This window comes from Oncorhynchus mykiss, chromosome 10, assembly GCF_057628025.1.
Source record: "Oncorhynchus mykiss isolate SJ-2025 chromosome 10, ASM5762802v1, whole genome shotgun sequence".
In the NCBI taxonomy this organism is placed as follows: Eukaryota; Metazoa; Chordata; class Actinopteri; order Salmoniformes; family Salmonidae; genus Oncorhynchus; species Oncorhynchus mykiss.
In genome coordinates this window covers 186916-206026 of record NC_143031.1, presented here as the reverse complement: position 1 = coordinate 206026, position 19111 = coordinate 186916, and the positions used below count along the sequence as shown (strand labels likewise).

At 45.9% G+C, this 19111-nt stretch overlaps 1 protein-coding gene across 9 annotated transcripts in view; it reads left to right on the top strand.

Annotated features, from left to right (window-relative positions):
- LOC110533228 (baculoviral IAP repeat containing 2) overlaps positions 1 to 19111 on the top strand; it is an 86451-nt gene that overhangs the window by 54010 nt on the left and 13330 nt on the right. For all 9 annotated transcript variants that reach the window (XM_036989432.2, XM_090188739.1, XM_090188735.1 and 6 more), the window contains 4 exons: positions 3126 to 3174; positions 3328 to 3552; positions 9729 to 9827; positions 10322 to 10474. In XM_036989432.2, the coding sequence (XP_036845327.2) occupies positions 3126 to 3174; positions 3328 to 3552; positions 9729 to 9827; positions 10322 to 10474 (526 nt within the window). The remainder of the gene's footprint in view (positions 1 to 3125; positions 3175 to 3327; positions 3553 to 9728; positions 9828 to 10321; positions 10475 to 19111) is intronic.

Genomic DNA, 19111 nt, shown 5'->3' with positions numbered 1-19111 from the left:
ACAGTGCAGTAATATCTAACAAGTAATCTAACAATTCCACAACAACTACATAACATACACAAATCTGAAGGGATGGAATAAGAATATGTACATATAAATATACGGATGACCGAGCGGCATAGGCAAGATGCAATAGATGGTATAAAATTCAGTATATACAGTGGGGCAAAAAAGTATTTAGTCAGCCACCAATTGTGCAAGTTCTCCCACTTAAAAAGATGAGGCCTGTAATTTTCATCATATGTACACTTCAACTATGACAGACAAAATGACAAAAAAAATCCAGAAAATCACATTGTAGGATTTTTAATGAATTTATTTGCAAATTATGGTGGAAAAGAAGTATTTGGTCAATAACAAAAGTTTATCTCAATACTTTGTTATATACCCTTTGTTGGCAATGACAGAGGTCAAACGTTTTCTGAAAGTCTTCACAAGGTTTTCACACGCTGTTGATGGTATTTTGGCCCATTCCTCCATGCAGATCTCCTCTAGAGCAGTGATGTTTTGGGGCTGTTGCTGGGCAACACGGACTTTCAACTCCATCCAAATATTTTCTATGGGGTTGAGATCTGGAGACTGGCTAGGCCACTCCAGGACCTTGAAATGCTTCTTACGAAGCCACTCCTTCGTTGCCCAGGCGGTGTGTTTGGGATCATTGTCATGCTGAAAGACCCAGCCACGTTTCATCTTCAATGCCCTTGCTGATGGAAGGAGGTTTTCACTCAAAATCTCACGATACGTGGCCCCATTCATTCTTTCCTTTACACGGATCAGTCGTCCTGGTCCCTTTTCAGAAAAACAGCCCCAAAGCATGATGTTTCCACCCCCATGCTTCACAGTAGGTATGGTATTCTTTGGATGCAACTCAGCATTCTTTGTCCTCCAAACACGACAAGTTGAGTTTTTACCAAAAAGTTATATTTTGGTTTCATCTGACCATATGACATTCTCCCAATCTTCTTCTGGATCATCCAAATGCTCTCTAGCAAACTTCAGAAGGGCCTGGACATGTACTGGCTTAAGCAGGGGACACGTCTGGCACTGCAGGATTTGAGTCCCTGGCGGCGTAGTGTGTTACTGATGGTAGGCTTTGAACTTTGGTCCCAGCTCTCTGCAGGTCATTCACTAGGTCCCCCCGTGTGGTTCAGGGATTTTTGCTCACCATTCTTGTGATAATTTTGACCACACGGTGTGAGATCTTGTGTGGAGCCCCAGATCGAGGGAGATTATCAGTGGTCTTGTATGTCTTCCATTTCCTAATAATTGACCTATTGCAGATTGTCTTCCCAGCCTGGTGCAGGTCTACACTTTTGTTTCTAGTGTCCTTTGACAGCTCTTTGGTGTTGGCCATAGTAGAGTTTGGAGTGTGACTGTTTGAGGTTGTGGACAGGTGTCTTTTATACTGATAACAAGTTCAAACAGGTGCCATTAATACAGGTAACAAGTGGAGGACAGTGGAACCTCTTAAAGAAGAAGTTACAGGTCTGTGAGAGCCAGAAATCTTGCTTGTTTGTAGGTGACCAAATACTTATTTTCCACCATAATTTGCAAATAAATTCATAAAAAATCCTACAATGTGAAGTTGAAGTGTACGTATGATGAAAATTACAGGCCTCTCATCTTTTTAAGTAGGAGAACTTGCACAATTGGTGGCTGACTAAATACTTTTTTGCCCCACTGTACATATGAGATAAGTAATGTAAGATATGTAAACATTATTAAAATTGCATTGTTAAAGTCACTAGTGATCCATTTATTGAAGTGGCTAATTATTTGAGTCTGCATGTTTAACAGTCTGATGGCCTTGAGATAAAAGCTGTTTTTCAGTCTCTCGGTCCCAGCTTTGATGCACCTGTACTGACCTCGCCTTCTGGGTGATGTATTGGGCTGTACGCACTACCCACTGTATCACCTTGCGGTCGGATGCCAAGCAGTTGCCATACCAAGCGGTGATGCAGCCAGTCAAGATACTGTCAATGTCAATGGTGCAGCTGTAGAACTTTGAGGGTCTGGGGGCCCATGACAAGTATTTTCAACCTCCTGAGGGGGAAGAAGTGTTGCCATGTCCTCTTCATGACTGTGTGTCTGGACCATGATAGATCCTTAGTGATGTGGACACCGAGGAACTTGAAGCTCTCGACCTGCTCCACTACAGCCCTGTCGATGATAATGTGGGCGTGCTCCTTTTCCTGTAATCCATCAATCAACTCCTTGGTCTTACTGACGTTGAGGGAGAGGTTGTTGTCCTGGCACCACGCTGCCAGTTCTCTGACCTCTTCCATTGTAGGCTGTCTCATCGCCATAGGTGATCAGGCCTACCACGTCGTGTCACAAGCGAACTTGACGTTGTAGTTGTGCGAGGCCATGCAGTCGTGGGTCAACAGGGAGTACAGGAAGGGACTGAGCACACACCCCTGAGGGGCCCCCATGTTGAGGATCAGCATGGTGGATGTGTTGTTACTCTCACAACCTGAGGGCAGCTCGTCAGGAAGTCCAGGATCCAGTTGCAGAGGTAGGTGTTCAGTCCCAGGGTCCTGAGCTTGGATGGCACTATGGTGTTGAACATTGAGCTGTAATCAATGAACAGCATTCTCAAGTAGAGTTCCTCTTATCCAGGTGGGAAAGGGCACTCTGGAGTGCAATGAAGATTGCGTCGTCTGTGGATTTATTGGGGCGGTATGCGAAGTGGATTAGGTGCAGGATATCTGAGATGATGGTGTTGTGAGCCATGACCAGCCTATCAAAAGCATTTCATGGCAACAGATGTGTGTTTTATGTTACCTATGTTGTTCTTAGGCACAAGGACTATGGTGGTCTGATTTGAAACATGTAGGTATTACATACTGGGTCAGGGAGAGGTTGAAAATGTCAGTGGAGACGCATGCCAGTACGCATCCTGGTAATCCATCTGTCCCTGTGGCCTTGTGAATGTTAACCTGTGTTAAACGTCTTAAATCACATCGGCTACGGAGATTGCATTTTTTTTTTTTTGACCATGCTGACCTTAGGAAAAAAATATATATATTTGATTAGTGAAATACTGTCAAATGCCTAGAATAAACCTGTATTATCTGACTGATCTGATCAGAAAGTTAACTCTCTCCTGGCCCCTCCCCCTACAGCTCCTAACCAATGGGGACAGCAGCTCCAGAGAGTTTGTGGACCCCCCGGGTGAGTGACTCCTGACTTCAACTGAATTTAAACCTTGACAGATTGTTGATATCACTGTTCAGCCATGAGACAGACCTCCACTATGTTGATATCACTGTTAACTTCCTCCCACCTCTTTTCTATTTCTACTTCTTGCTGTCCCCCCCACCTCAGGTGAGGAGCGCTCGGAGGATGCCGTGATGATGAATACTGCGGTGGTTGTGTCGTCACTAGAGATGGGGTTTGAGCGTGGCCTGGTGAAGCAGACAGTCCAGAGTAAGATTCTGACCAGCGGAGAGAACTACAAGACAGTCCAGGAACTGGTCTCAGACCTGCTGAGTGCAGAAGATCAGAAGAGAGAGGAGGAGCGAGAGATGCTGGCCGAGGAGATGGCTTCTGGTACGACAAACATTCTGAAACACGTCTCTGAGCTGTCTGTTTAAACTACTATGACATGCTGAATGTACCGAGCTGTCTGTTTGAACTACTGGCACACAGCTTGTACACCCATGCATACCCCACAAGACATGCCACCAGAGGTCTCTTCACAGTCCCCAAGTCCAAAACAGACTATGGGAGGTGCACAGTACTACATAGAGCCATGACTACATGGAACTCTGTTCCACATCAGGTAACTGATGCAGCAGTAGAATCAGATTTAAAAAAAGTTAAATGCACCTTATGGAACAGCGAGGACTGTGAAGAGAGACACACACTGCACACACTTACAGTTCATTCTCCCTGTCCTTGTCTGAGTCTGTAATACCAACATGTTTCAAGCAGACCACCATAGTCCCTGTGCCCAAGAACACTAAGGTAACCTGCATAAATGACTACAGAGCCGTAACACTCACGACTGTAACACTCAGTCCCCTCCCATCCTGTACTCCCTGTTCACTCATGACTGCACGGCCAGGCATGACTCCAACACCATCATTAAGTTTGCCGATGACACAACAGTGGTAGGCATAATCACTGACAATGACGAGACAGCCTATAGGGAGGAGGTCAGAGACCTGACCGTGTGGTGCCAAGACAACAACCTCTCCATCAACATGATCAAGACAAAGGAGATGATTGTGGACTACATGAAAAGGAGGACCGAGCACGACCCCATTCTCATCGACAGGGCTGTAGTGGAGCAGGTTGAGAGCTTCAAGTTCCTTGGTGTCCACATCCCCAACAAACTAACATGGTTCAAACACACCAAAACAGTCATGAAGAGGGCACAACAAAACCTCTCCCCCTCAGGAAACAGAAAGATTTGGCATGTGTCCTCAGATCCTCAAAAGGTTCTACAGCTGCACCATCAAGAGCATCCTGACTGGTTGAATCACTGCCTGGTATGGCAATTGCTCGGCCTCCGACCCCAAGGCACTACAGAGGGTAGTGCGTACGGCCCAGTACATCACTGGGGCCAAGGTTCCTGCCATCCAGGATCTCTATACCAGGCAGTGTCAGAGCAAGGCCCTAAAAATTGTTAGACTCCAGCCACCCTAGTCAGACTGTTCTCTCTGCTACCGCACGGCAAGCGGTACCGGAGAGCCAAGTCTAGATCCAAGAGGCTTCCCAAGCCATAAGACTGAACATCTAATCAAATGGCTACGCAGACCATTTGCATCTTCCCCTCCCCCTTTTTTACACTGCTGCTACTCTGTTATTATCTACAGTGGCTTGTACAGAGTCAATGTGGAGGCTATAAAGTATTCACCTCCCTTAGCATTTTTCTTATTTTGTTGCCTTACAACCTGGAATTAAAATTGATTTTTGCGGGGGGTTGTATCATTTGATTTACACAACATGCCAACTACTTTGAAGATGTAAAACAAACAAAAAAGTAGAAAATTAAACTGAAAACTTGAGCTTGCGTAACTATTCACCCCCCCAAAGTCCATGCTTGGTAGAGACACCTTTTGCAGAAATTACAGCTGCAAGTCTCTTGGGGTATGTCTCTATAAGCTTGGCACATCTAGCCACTGGGATTTTTGCCCATTCTTCAAGGCAAAACTTCTCCAGCTCCTTCAAGTTGGATGGGTTCCGCTGGTGTACAGCAATCTTTAAGTCATACCACAGATTCTCAATTGGATTGAGGTCTCGGCTTTGACTAGGCCATTCCAAGAAATTTAAATGTTTCCCCTTAAACCACTTGAGTGTTGCTTTAGCAGTATGCTTAGGGTCATTGTCCTGCTGGAAGGTGAACCGCCGTCCCTGTCTCAAATCTCTGGAAGACTGAAACAGGTTTCCCTCAAGAATTTCCCTGTATTTAGCGCCATCCATCATTCCTTCAATTCTGTCCTGTTTCCCAGTTTTCGGGTGATGAGAGGTGTTGGGTTTGTGCCAGACATCGTGTTTTCCTTGATGGCCAAAAAGCTCAATTTTAGTCTCATCTGGCCAGAGTACCTTCTTCCATATGTTTGGGGAGTCTCCCACATGCCTTTTGGCAAACACCAAATGTGTTTGCTTATTTTTTTTTTCTTTAAGCAATGGCTTTTTTTCTGGCCACTCTTCCGTAAAGCCCAGCTCTGTGGAGTGTACGGCTTAAAGTGGTCCTATGGACAGATACTCCAATCTCTGCTGTGTAGCTTTGCAGCTCCTTCAGGGTTATCTTTGGTCTCTTTGTTGCCTCTGATTAATGCCCTCCTTGCCTGGTCCGTGAGTTTTGGTGGGTGACTCTCTCTTGGCAGGTTTGTTGTGGTGCCATATTCTTTCCATTTTTTTATCATGGATTTAATGGTGCTTGTGGGATGTTCAAAAATTCTGATATTTTTTAATAACCCAACCCTGATCTGTACTTCTCCACAACTTTTTCCCTGACCTGTTTGGAGAGCTCCTTGGTCTTCATCGTGCCGCTTGCTTTGTGGTGCCCCTTGCTTAGGGGTGTTGCAGACTCTGGGGCCTTTCAGAACAGGTGAAATATACTGAGATCATGTGACAGATCGTGTGACACTTAGATTGCACACAGGTGGACATTATTTAACTAATAATGTGACTTCTGAAGGTAATTGGTTACACCAGATCTTATTTAGGGGCTTCATAGCAAAGGGGGTGAAAACATATGCACCACTTTTCCTTTTTTTTGTGTGTGTATAATTATTTGAAACAAGTTCCTTCTCTCACTTCACCAATTTGGACAATTTTGTGTTTGACCACTACATGCAATCCAAATAAAAATCAATTTAAATGACAGGTTGTAATGCAACAAAATAGGAAAAATGCCAAGGGGGGTGAATACTTTATAGCCTCCACATTGACTCTGTACCGTAATACCCTGTATATAGCCTCCACATTGACTCTGTACCGTAATACCCTGTATATAGCATCCACACTGACTCTGTACCGGTACCCCCTGTATATAGGCTCCACATTGACTCTGTACCGGTACCCCCTGTATAAGCCTCCACATTGACTCTGTACCGTAATACCCTGTATATAGCCTCCACATTGACTCTGTACCGGTAACCCCTGTATATAGCCTCCACGTTGACTCTGTACCGGTAACCCCTGTATATAGCCTCCACATTGACTCTGTACCGGTACCCCCTGTATTTTGCCTACACATTGACTCTGTACGGTAATACCCTGTATATAGCCTCCACATTGACTCTGTACTGGTACCCCCTGTATATAGCCTCCACATTGACTCTGTACCGGTAACCCCTGTATATAGCCTACCCCCTGTATATAGCCTCCACATTGACTCTGTACGGTAATACCCTGTATATAGCCTCCACATTGACTCTGTACTGGTACCCCCTGTATATAGCCTCCACATTGACTCTGTACTGGTACCCCCTGTATATAGCCTCCACATTGACTCTGTACCGGTACCCCCTGTATATAGCCTCCACATTGACTCTGTACCGGTACCCCCTCTGTATAGCCTCCACATTGACTCTGTACCGTAACACCCCTATATATAACTTCCACATTGACTCTGTACCGTAATACCCTGTATATAGCCTCCACATTGACTCTGTACCGGTACCCCCTGTATATAGCCTCCACATTGACTCTGTACCGTAATACCCTGTATATAGCCTCCACATTGACTCTGTACTGGTACCCCCTGTATATAGCCTCCACATTGACTGTACCGTAATACCCTGTATATAGCCTCCACATTGACTCTGTACCGGTACCCCCTGTATATAGCCTCCACATTGACTCTGTACTGGTACCCCCTGTATTTTGCCTCCACATTGACTCTGTACGGTAATACCCTGTATATAGCCTCCACATTGACTCTGTACCGTAATACCCTGTATATAGCCTCCACATTGACTCTGTACCGTAATACCCTGTATATAGCCTCCACATTGACTCTGTACCATAATACCCTGTATATAACCTCCACATTGACTCTGTACTGGTACCCCCTGTATATAGCCTCCACATTGACTGTACCGTAATACCCTGTATATAGCCTCCACATTGACTCTGTACCGGTACCCCCTGTATATAGCCTCCACATTGACTATGTACTGGTACCCCCTGTATTTTGCCTCCACATTGACTGTACGGTAATACCCTGTATTTAGCCTCCACATTGACTCTGTACCGTAATACCCTGTATATAGCCTCCACATTGACTCTGTACCGCAATACCCTGTATATAGCCTCCACATTGACTCTGTACCGGTACCCCCTGTATATAGCCTCCACATTGACTCTGTACTGGTACCCCCTGTATATAGCCTCAACATTGACTCTGTACCGTAATACCCTGTATATAGCCTCCACATTGACTCTGTACCGTAATACCCTGTATATAGCCTCCACATTGACTCTGTACTGGTACCCCCTGTTTATAGCCTCCACATTGACTCTGTACCGTAATACCCTGTATTTTGCCTCCACATTGACACTGTACCGTAATACCATGTATATAGCCTCCACATTGACACTCCCCCATAATGGTTTGAAGAGATTTTAGCACATTTATTACAAAGAAAAAAACTGAAATATCACAAGTTTTCAGACCCTTTACTCAGTACTTTGTTGAAGCACCTTTGGTAGAGATTACAGCCTTGAGTCTTCTTGGGTTTGACGCTACAAGCTTGGCACACCTGCATTTGCAGAATTTCTCCCATTCTTCTCTGCAGATCTGTCAGGTTGGATGGGGAGTGTCGCTGCACAGCTATTTTCAGCTCTTTCCAGAGATGTTCGATTGGGTTCAAGTCTGGGCTATGGCTGGGCCACTTAAGGACATTTTAGAGACTTGACCCAAAGCCGTTGTCTTGGCTGTGTGCTTAGGGTCATTGTCCTGTTGGAAGATCAACCTTCGCTCCAGTCTGAGGTCCTGAGCGCTCTGGAGCAGGTTTTGATCAAGGATCTCACAGTGCTTTTCTCTGTTAATCTTTCCCTCAATCCTGACTAGCCTCCTAGTCCCTGCCACTGAAAAACTTTCCCACAGCATGATGCTGCCACTGTGTCACCGTAGGGATGGTGCCAGGTTTCCTCCAGACGTGACGCTTGGCATTCAGGCCCAGGAGTTAGTTCTTAGTTTCATCAGACCAGAGAATCTTGTTTCTCAAGATCAGTCCTTTAGTTGACTTTTGGCAAACTCCAAGCGGGCTGTCATGTGCCTTTTACTGGGGAGTGGCTTCCGTTCTGCCACTCTACCATAAAGGCCTGATTGGTGGATTGCTGCAGAGATGGTTGACCTTCTGGAAGGTTCCCCCATCTCCACAGAGGAACTCTGGAGCTCTGTCAGAATGACCATCGGGTTCTTGGTCACCTCCCTGACCAAGGCCCTTCTCCCCCGATTGCTCAGTTTGGCCAGGCGGCCAGCACATGGAAGAGTCTTGGTGGTATCAAACTTCTTCTATTTAAGAGTGAGACCACTGTGTTCTTGGGGACCTTAAATGTTACATATTGTGTTGGTACTCTTCCATAGATCTGTGCCTCGACACAATCCTGTCTCGGGGCTCTACATACAATTCCTTCCACCTCATGGCTTTGTTTTTGCTCTGACATGCACTGTCAACTGTGGGACCTTATATAGACAGGTGTGTGCCTTTCCAAATCATGTCCAATCAATTGAATTTACCACAGGTGTACTTCAATCAGGTTGAAGGATGACCAATGGAAACATGACGCATCTGAGCTCAATTTCGAGTCTCATAGCAAAGGGTCTGAATCATTTACATTTTTTTATAAATGTGCAAACATTTCTAACCCTGTTTTCGCTTTGTCATTATGGGGTATTGTGTGTAGATTGAGGACATTGTATTTATATAAACAATTTTAGAATAATTCTTTAACGTAACAATGTGGAAATGTCAAGGGGTCTGAATACTTTCCCAATGCGCTGTATGTATGGTGGTATTATAAATGTTGTATTGTAGATATGTAGTGGTGAAATAAAGTTATATACCATTTTTATTTTTGCCAAAGAAATGTTGGCCTCTAGGAAGAGTAGCTGCTACTACTGCTACTATTGAGATTCTCCCCAAGTGAACCTAACCCAACTCTCTCTCCCCCTGCCCCCTCTCTTCTCTCTCTTTCTCTCTCTTTCTCTCTCTTTCTCTCTCTTTCTTTCTCTCTCTCTCTTTCTCTCTCTTTCTCTCTTCCAGACGGTCATTCATTCTTAAAGAGACACCAGGCAGCGTTGGTCCAGCGCCTGAAGAGTGTTGAGTCTGTCCTGGAGCACCTCCGAGAGCAGAACGTCATCAGTACGTCTGCTTATATACTACTACATGTTATATACTACTAGCTACTACTACATTTTATATACTACTACATGTTATAAAGTACAACATGTTATATACTACTAGCTACTACTACATGTTATATATTACTAGCTACTACTACATGTTATATATGACTAGCTACTACTACATGTTATATAATACTGCATGTTATGTGTGTATATATATATATATATATAATACTAATCCTATACTAGCGGCATCCTGCACTTAAGGGCGGTAAATTATATACTACTAGTAACTACATTAAGGTACTATATTTGTGAAGAGTCGATCCTGGACCACCTCAGAGAGCAGAACATCATCAGTATGTTTGTTTATATCTACAGTACTACTATACTACTAATATACTACTGCAGTACATTGAAATACTACCATCTTCTACTATATTAGAATATTTATGTTCTGAAGAGTGACATTAACCCCTGACCTCTAACCCCTGACCCCTGTCTCTTCAGGTGGAGAGGAATACAGTGGTCTCCAAGGCCAGTCCTCCCAGCAGCAGACAGCCAAACTGATAGACTTGGTCTTGACTAAAGGGAACGCAGCAGCTGAGGTCTTCAGGAACTGGATCCAGAAGAACGATGTCTACCTGCTCAGAGACCTCATGGGTAAAACTTCACCTCTGACCCCTAACCTGCTCAGACCTCATGGGTAAAACATCACCTCTGACCCCTAACCCGAACCTGCTCAGAGACCTCATGGGTAAATCATTACCTGTGACCCCAAACCTGCTCAGAGACCTCATGGGTAAAAACATCACCTCAGGCCCCTAACGTCTGACATCCAATTGGAGAACACACTCTTTTATTGTTCGTTTGACAATTGTTTGAGCCTTCCTTTGAGGACTTGCACTGGGCCTCCATTGAGGTTCCATGTGGCAAGCAGTACCGATAAATGGCCACTAGATGCCAGTAGAGACCTACTCTTGGGTCTACCCTGTCTAACCATCAGTTTTAGTGACCTTATTCCATCAATATGTCGATACCACTCCACAACCGATTTCAGGTCTTGACCACTAATGTCCAATTGGGTGAGCAATGATGGTCCTCCCCCACCAGACCAGACAGACTGCCCCTAGAACTACTGTTACACCAGACCGACTGCCCCTAGAACTACTGTTACACCAGACAGACAGACAGACAGAAAGACTGCCCCTAGAACTACTGTTACACCAGACCAGACAGACTGCCCCTAGAACTACTGTTACACCAGACAGACAGACTGCCCCTAGATCTACTGTTACACCAGACAGACAGACTGCCCCTAGATCTACTGTTACACCAGACAGACAGACTGCCCCTAGATCTACTGTTACACCAGACAAACAGACTGCCCCTAGAACTACTGTTACACCAGACCAGACAGACTGCCCCTAGAACTACTGTTACACCAGACAGACTGCGCCTAGAACTACTGTTACACCAGACCAGACAGGCTGCCCCTAGATCTACTGTTACACCAGACAAACAGACTGCCCCTAGAACTACTGTTACACCAGACAAACAGACTGCCCCTAGAACTACTGTTACACCAGACCAGACAGGCTGCCCCTAGAACTACTGTTACACCAGACAGACAGACAGCCCCTAGAACTACTGTTACACCAGACAGACAGACAGACAGACTGCGCTTAGAACTACTGTTAAACCAGACCAGACAGACTTCCCCTAGAACTACTGTTACACCAGACCAGACAGACTGTCCCTAGAACTACTGTTACACCAGACAGACTGCCCCTAGAACTACTGTTACACCAGACCAGACAGACTGCCCCTAGAACTACTGTTACACCAGACAGACTGCCCCTAGAACTACTGTTACACCAGGCAGACTGCCCCTAGATTTACTGTTACACCAGACAGACTGCCCCTAGATCTACTGTTACACCAGACAGACAGACTGCCTGCCCCTAGAACTACTGTTACACCAGACAGACTGCCCCTAGATCTACTGTTACACCAGACCAGACAGACTGCCCCTAGAACTACTGTTACACCAGACAGACTGCCCCTAGATCTACTGTTACACCAGACAGACAGACTGCCTGCCCCTAGAACTACTGTTACACCAGACAGACTGCCCCTAGATCTACTGTTACACCAGACCAGACAGACTGCCCCTAGAACTACTGTTACACCAGACAGACTGCCCCTAGAACTACTGTTACACCAGACAGACTGCTTCTAGAACTACTTTTACACCAGACTAGACAGACTGCTCCTAGAACTGTTACACCAGACAGACAGACTGCCCCTAGAACTACTGTTACACCAGACAGACAGACTGCCCTTAGAACTACTGGTACACCAGACAGACTGCCCCTAGATTTACTGTTACACCAGACAGACAGACTGCCCCTAGAACTACTGTTACACCAGACAGACTGCCCCTAGATCTACTGTTACACCAGACAGACAGACTGCCCCTAGATCTACTGTTACACCAGACAGACAGACTGTCCCTAGATCTACTGTTACACCAGACAGACACTGCCCCTAGAACAACTGTTTCACCAGACAATCAGACTGCCCCTAAAACTACTGTTACACCAGACAGACAGACTGCCGCTAGAACTACTGTTACACCAGACAGACAGACTGCCCCTAGAACTACTGTTACACCAGTGAGACAGACTGTCCCTAGAACTACTGTTACACCAGACAGACTGCCCCTAGAACTACTGTTACACCAGACCAGACAGACTGCCCCTAGAACTACTGTTACACCAGACAGACTGCCCCTAGAACTACTGTTACACCAGGCAGACTGCCCCTAGATTTACTGTTACACCAGACAGACTGCCCCTAGATCTACTGTTACACCAGACAGACAGACTGCCTGCCCCTAGAACTACTGTTACACCAGACAGACTGCCCCTAGATCTACTGTTACACCAGACCAGACAGACTGCCCCTAGAACTACTGTTACACCAGACAGACTGCCCCTAGATCTACTGTTACACCAGACAGACAGACTGCCTGCCCCTAGAACTACTGTTACACCAGACAGACTGCCCCTAGATCTACTGTTACACCAGACCAGACAGACTGCCCCTAGAACTACTGTTACACCAGACAGACTGCCCCTAGAACTACTGTTACACCAGACAGACTGCTTCTAGAACTACTTTTACACCAGACTAGACAGACTGCTCCTAGAACTGTTACACCAGACAGACAGACTGCCCCTAGAACTACTGTTACACCAGACAGACAGACTGCCCTTAGAACTACTGGTACACCAGACAGACTGCCCCTAGATTTACTGTTACACCAGACAGACAGACTGCCCCTAGAACTACTGTTACACCAGACAGACTGCCCCTAGATCTACTGTTACACCAGACAGACAGACTGCCCCTAGATCTACTGTTACACCAGACAGACAGACTGTCCCTAGATCTACTGTTACACCAGACAGACACTGCCCCTAGAACAACTGTTTCACCAGACAATCAGACTGCCCCTAAAACTACTGTTACACCAGACAGACAGACTGCCGCTAGAACTACTGTTACACCAGACAGACAGACTGCCCCTAGAACTACTGTTACACAGGACCAGACAGACTGCCCCTAGAACTACTGTTACACCAGACAGACTGCCCCTAGAACTGCTGTTACACCAGACAGACTGCCTCTAGAACTACTTTTACACCAGACTAGACAGACTGCTCCTAGAACTGTTACACCAGACAGACTGCCCCTAGAACTACTGTTACACCAGACAGACAGACTGCCCTTAGAACTACTGTTACACCAGACAGACAGACTGCCCTTAGAACTACTGGTACACCAGACCAGACAGACTGCCCCTAGAACAACTATTTCACCAGACAGACTGCCCCTAAAACTACTGTTACACCAGACAGACTGCCCCTAGATTTACTGTTACACCAGACAGACAGACTGCCCCTAGAACTACTGTTACACCAGACAGACTGCCCCTAGAACTACTGTTACACCAGACCAGACAGACTGCCCCTAGAACTACTGTTACACCAGACAGACAGACTGCCCCTAGATCTACTGTTACACCAGACAGACTGCCCCTATATCTACTGTTACACCAGACAGACTGCCCCTAGATCTACTTTTACACCAGACCATACAGACAGACTGCCCCTAGAACTACTGTTACACCAGACAGACTGCCCCTAGATCTACTGTTACACCAGACAGACTGCCCCTAGATCTACTGTTACACCAGACAGACAGACTGCCCCTAGATCTACTGTTACCCCAGACCAGACAGACTGCCCCAAGATCTACTGTTACCCCAGACCAGACAGACTTCCCCTAGAACTACTGTTACACCAGACAGACTGCCCCTAGCAGTACTGTTACACCAGACCAGACCAGACAGAATGTCCCTAGAACTACTGTTACACCAGACAGACAGACTGCCCCTAGAACTACTGTTACACCAGACCAGACAGACTGCCCCTAGAACTACTGTTACACCAGACAGACTGCCCCTAGAACTACTGTTACACCAGACAGACAGACTGCCCCTAGATCTACTGTTACACCAGACAGACACTGCCCCTAGATCTACTGTTACACCAGACAGACACTGCCCCTAGATTTACTGTTACACCAGACAGACAGACTGACCCTAGAACTACTGTTACACCAGACAGACTGCCCCTAGAACTACTGTTAGACCAGACCAGACCGACAGACTTCCCCTAGAACTACTGTTACACCAGACCAGACAGACTGCCCCTAGAACTACTGTTACACCAGACCAGACAGACTGCCCCTAGAACTACTGTTACACCAGACAGACAGACAGCCCCTAAATCTACTGTTGCACCAGACTGCCTTTGCCCTCTTGGGATGACAAGTCAGGTCTCACAGTTTTAGTTAAGCCTTCATCTCTGAGTCAGTCAACTACAGACAGTGAGATAAAACACAGCGGAATGGATAGACATTGTCCTGTCTTCTAATAGTACATGATTATGCAGTGATAGCCACAGGATTGGAGGAGTTGCAGGGCTTTGATTTGGAGGTTTTTAACAGAGTTGTGAGCTGGAGTAAAGCTGTGTAGAAACTGAAGTTTATTGCTTCTTCTGCAGAAACCCTTAATTCTACAGCTTCAACCATTCAGACCTCCTGAGGCCCTGTCCTCTGACTCCTTCCCACCACTGACTGGCCCTTCTCAACCAGGAGCGTTAGATCCCTATGCTAAGGGTTCAGCAAGCAGGAAGAGAGTACTATTACTGTAGATCAGGAACAGTTCCCCAGAAACAGTATAGTGATACAGAAGGTGTCATATAGTAATGTAGGGTTGCCATGTAGTAACTCCCTCTCTTCTGCTTCTCCTCCAGACACAGAACAGCAGGGCTCCCAGGGTGGAGTGGAGCAGGCTCAGTGTGCTGTTGTCAAAGTACAACCAATAGGTGCATGATAATGGATGGTACTCCTAAATACCAGTGTTGTCGGAGTGATTCCCAATCTGAGTCCCCTTCTAACATTTTAAAGACATGCCCACCACATGGATCTACTCCGACCCCACGCCTGGAACCCATAACTCACCCTAGGTCAGAGAGGAAGATTCAGGTCTGGAACCTATAACTCACCCTAGGTCAGAGAGGGAGATTCAGGTCTGGAACCCATAACTCACCCTAGGTCAGAGAGGAAGATTCAGGTCTGGAACCTATAACTCACCCTAGGTCAGAGAGAGAGATTCAGGTCTGGAACCCATAACTCACCCTAGGTCAGAGAGGGAGATTCAGGTCTAGAACCCATAACACACCATAGCTCAGAGAGGGAGATTCAGGTCTGGAACCTATAACACAGCCTAGGTCAGAGAGGAAGATTCAAGTGTGGGAAATACAGATAGATAAACCAACAGTGATTGTGGGGGATTCTAATCTAGGACGTATTCTAGATTTTTTATATTCTAATGTACAGGTGGATAGTTTCCCTGGGGCCAACTCTTATCATATTAACAGTGTTTTCAAGAAGCTTCAATCAAACCCAATGCCCGAGAAGATAGTGTTGTCTGTAGGCCTCAACAATTGTTTGGGGAGGCAAACGCCAACTACATCTTGGAAGCAACTGCAGCAACTGTTGAGGACTAGTAAGGAGGCCTTTCCCAATGCAACAGTTTATGTACCATTCATACATTACTCAGACTAGCTATCGATCAGTAGTGTATCTTACAGAAGCTGAATAACGTCATAGTGGAGAGATGGGATTTTTTTAATTACCTTAGTAAACTTAGGTTTCGCACAGACCCCTGGGATCCGGTTCACTGGAGTAGGGATACAGCTTCTGACATTGTAAAGTACTGTCTAGAACAATGTAATGTTCACTTACAACTCCCCAACATTCTAACATTTAACCTTCCAAGATACCAGGAAAAGCTTTTTTATTCTACATTGATAATAATTCTCTGTACACAAACCTTGATATCAAATTAGGTCTACAAGCAGTTGCAAATGCCTTTCAGAGGTATCCTGTTTAAGTCAACCGTAGAGAGTTATCCTGACCCCAGTTAACCGTAGAGAGTTATCCTGGACTTGTTGGAGTTGAGCCTCACCAGAAACGACTGAGTTCAATGTGAAGTACTATCTCCAGGTACATGGTACGACCATAGGAAAGACATTTGCACATTTGTACACAAGTTTTTGCGAAGAAAGTGCTTTTCTTAAATGTAAGACCTTACCATTGCTCTACCTCAGGTATCTGGCTGATTTTTTTGGACTGTGGGGAGGCTCCACCTCTGAATTCAGGGAATTCGTAAACATTTTGAACTCGCATCGCTATTACACATAATTTGCAATACGAAACATTTTAACAATTGGCAACTACATTTTTCTTTATGGAAAAAGAGACATGCCCTCTTTCACAAATGTAGTTTCCATCCAAAGCACACATGTAGAGGGTTGATCAAATCACAACTTATACTTTTCCACAGAATCTGTAGTATCCCTGGGGATATAGAGGAGGCCACAAGAAGTCTCTTCTCAGCCTTAAGGCCCAGGGGTTACTCCAGGGGGTTCCTGAGAGCGGTTGAGGTCAATCAGACCTTCCAGACCCATGGAGCATATCAGGTAGAGAGGGAAAACCGCCCTGTGGTTCCATTTGTGGGGACTTATTCTCAGGCTCTGGTGGCGCTGAACTTAAATAAAAGTTTCAACAGGCCCAGAATGATTGTGAGGCCTTGACAGAGGGTAATCTCAACCTATGCCTGATGGACATCCTAGTCTATTCAAGCTGGACCAAGAAGAAACAGATACAGAATGAATACTTTACCCAAACACAATTTCTGTCCAATAGGCATTCAGGCTTGGTGTTCCCAATCAGGCAAGTACAACTGGATACCGGAAATGTGGTTTATGTGATCGAGTGCCTTGTTTGTCATAAGCTCTATATTGGAGAGACACAAAACGCACTAGAATGCAGACTTAAACAACATCTATAGCACATTCAGTGATTTACTGGGCCATACGCACTACTCTCTATAGCGCCTTATGGTCGGATGCCGAGCAGTTGCCATACCAGGCTGTAATGTAACCGGTCAGGAGGCTCTCGATGGTAAAGCCACAAGATGGCGCCAAAAGAGGTGGCAGCTTCGCTTCTAGTCCCTTTTATGCTTCATGATTAACGACTCATGGTGTAATTGTAACAACATACAGGAACTCAAGTCCTTTTGTTCACCTGACCTAGAATTCCTCACAATCAAATGCCAAACGTATTATCTCCCAAGAGAATTCTCTTCAGTTATTGTCTCAGCAGTGTATATCCCCCCGCAGCGGATACCAAGACGGCCACCAAAGAACTTCACTGGACTTTATGTAACCTGGGAACAATATATCCTGAGGCTGCATTTATTGTAGCTGGGGATTTTAACAAAGCTAATCTGAGAACAAGGCTACCTAAAAATCTATCAGCATATCACTTGCTGTACACAAGCGAGTAACACGCTCGACCATTGCTACTCTTAACTTCTGCGATACCTACAAGGACCTCCCCCGCCATCCTTTTGTAAAATTTGACCATGACTCCATCTTGTTGCTCCCCTCCTATAGGCAGAAACTAAAACAGGAAGCGTCCGTGCTTAGGTCTATCCCACGCTGGTCTGACCAAATGGATTCCACGCTTCAAGATTGCTTCGATCACGTGGACTGGGATATGTTCCGGGTAGCCTCAGAGAACAACATTGACGTATACGCTGACTCGGTGAGCGAGTTTATAAGGAAGTGTATAGGAGATGTGGTACCCACTGTGAGTATTAAAACCTTCCCTAACCAGAAACAGTGGATTGATGGCGGCAGCATTCGCGCAAAACTGAAAGCCCGTACCACCGCATTTAATCATGGCAAGGCCACTGGGAATATGGCCGAATACCAACAGTGTAGTTATTCCCTCTGTAAGGCAATCAAACAGGCAAAGTGTCAGTATAGAGACAAAGTGGAGTTGCAATTCAATGAGACGTACTGTATGTGGCAGGTCTATAGACAATCACGGATTACAAAAAGAAAACCAGCCCCATCGCGGACATCAACATCTTGCTTCCAGACAAATTAAACAACCTCTTTGCGTGCTTTGAGGACAATACATTGCCATCGACGTGGCCCGCTACCAAAGACTCTGGGCTCTCCTTCTCCGTGGCCAACGTGAGTAAAACATTTCAACCTGTTAACCCTCTCAAAGCTTCTGGCCCAGACGGTATCCCTAGCCAAGTCCTCAGATCATGCGCAGAGACCAGCTGGCTGGTGTGTTTACAGACATATTCAATCAATCCCTATCCCAGTCTGCTGTCCCCACATGCTTTAAGATGCCCACAATTGTTCCTGTTCCCAAGAAAGCCAAGGTAACTGAACTAAATGACAGTTGCCCTGTAGCACTCACTTCTGTCATCATGAAGTGCTTTGACAGACTAGTCAAGGATCACCTCCACCCTAGACCCACATCAATTTGCTTACCGCCCTAATTGTTCCACAGACGATGCAATCGCCATCACACTGCCCACTGCCCTATCCCATCTGGACAAGAGGAATACCTATGTAAGACTGCTGTTCATTCACTACAGCTCAGCATTCAACACCATAGTACCCTCCAAACTCATCATAAGCTTGAGTCCCTGGGACTTGACCCTGTGCAACTGGGTCCTGGACTTCCTGACGGGCCGCCCCCAGGTGGTGAAGGTAGGAAACAACATCTGCCACCTGCTGATCCTCAACAGTGGGGCCCCACGGGTGCGTTCTCAGCCCCCTCCTGTACTCCCTGTTC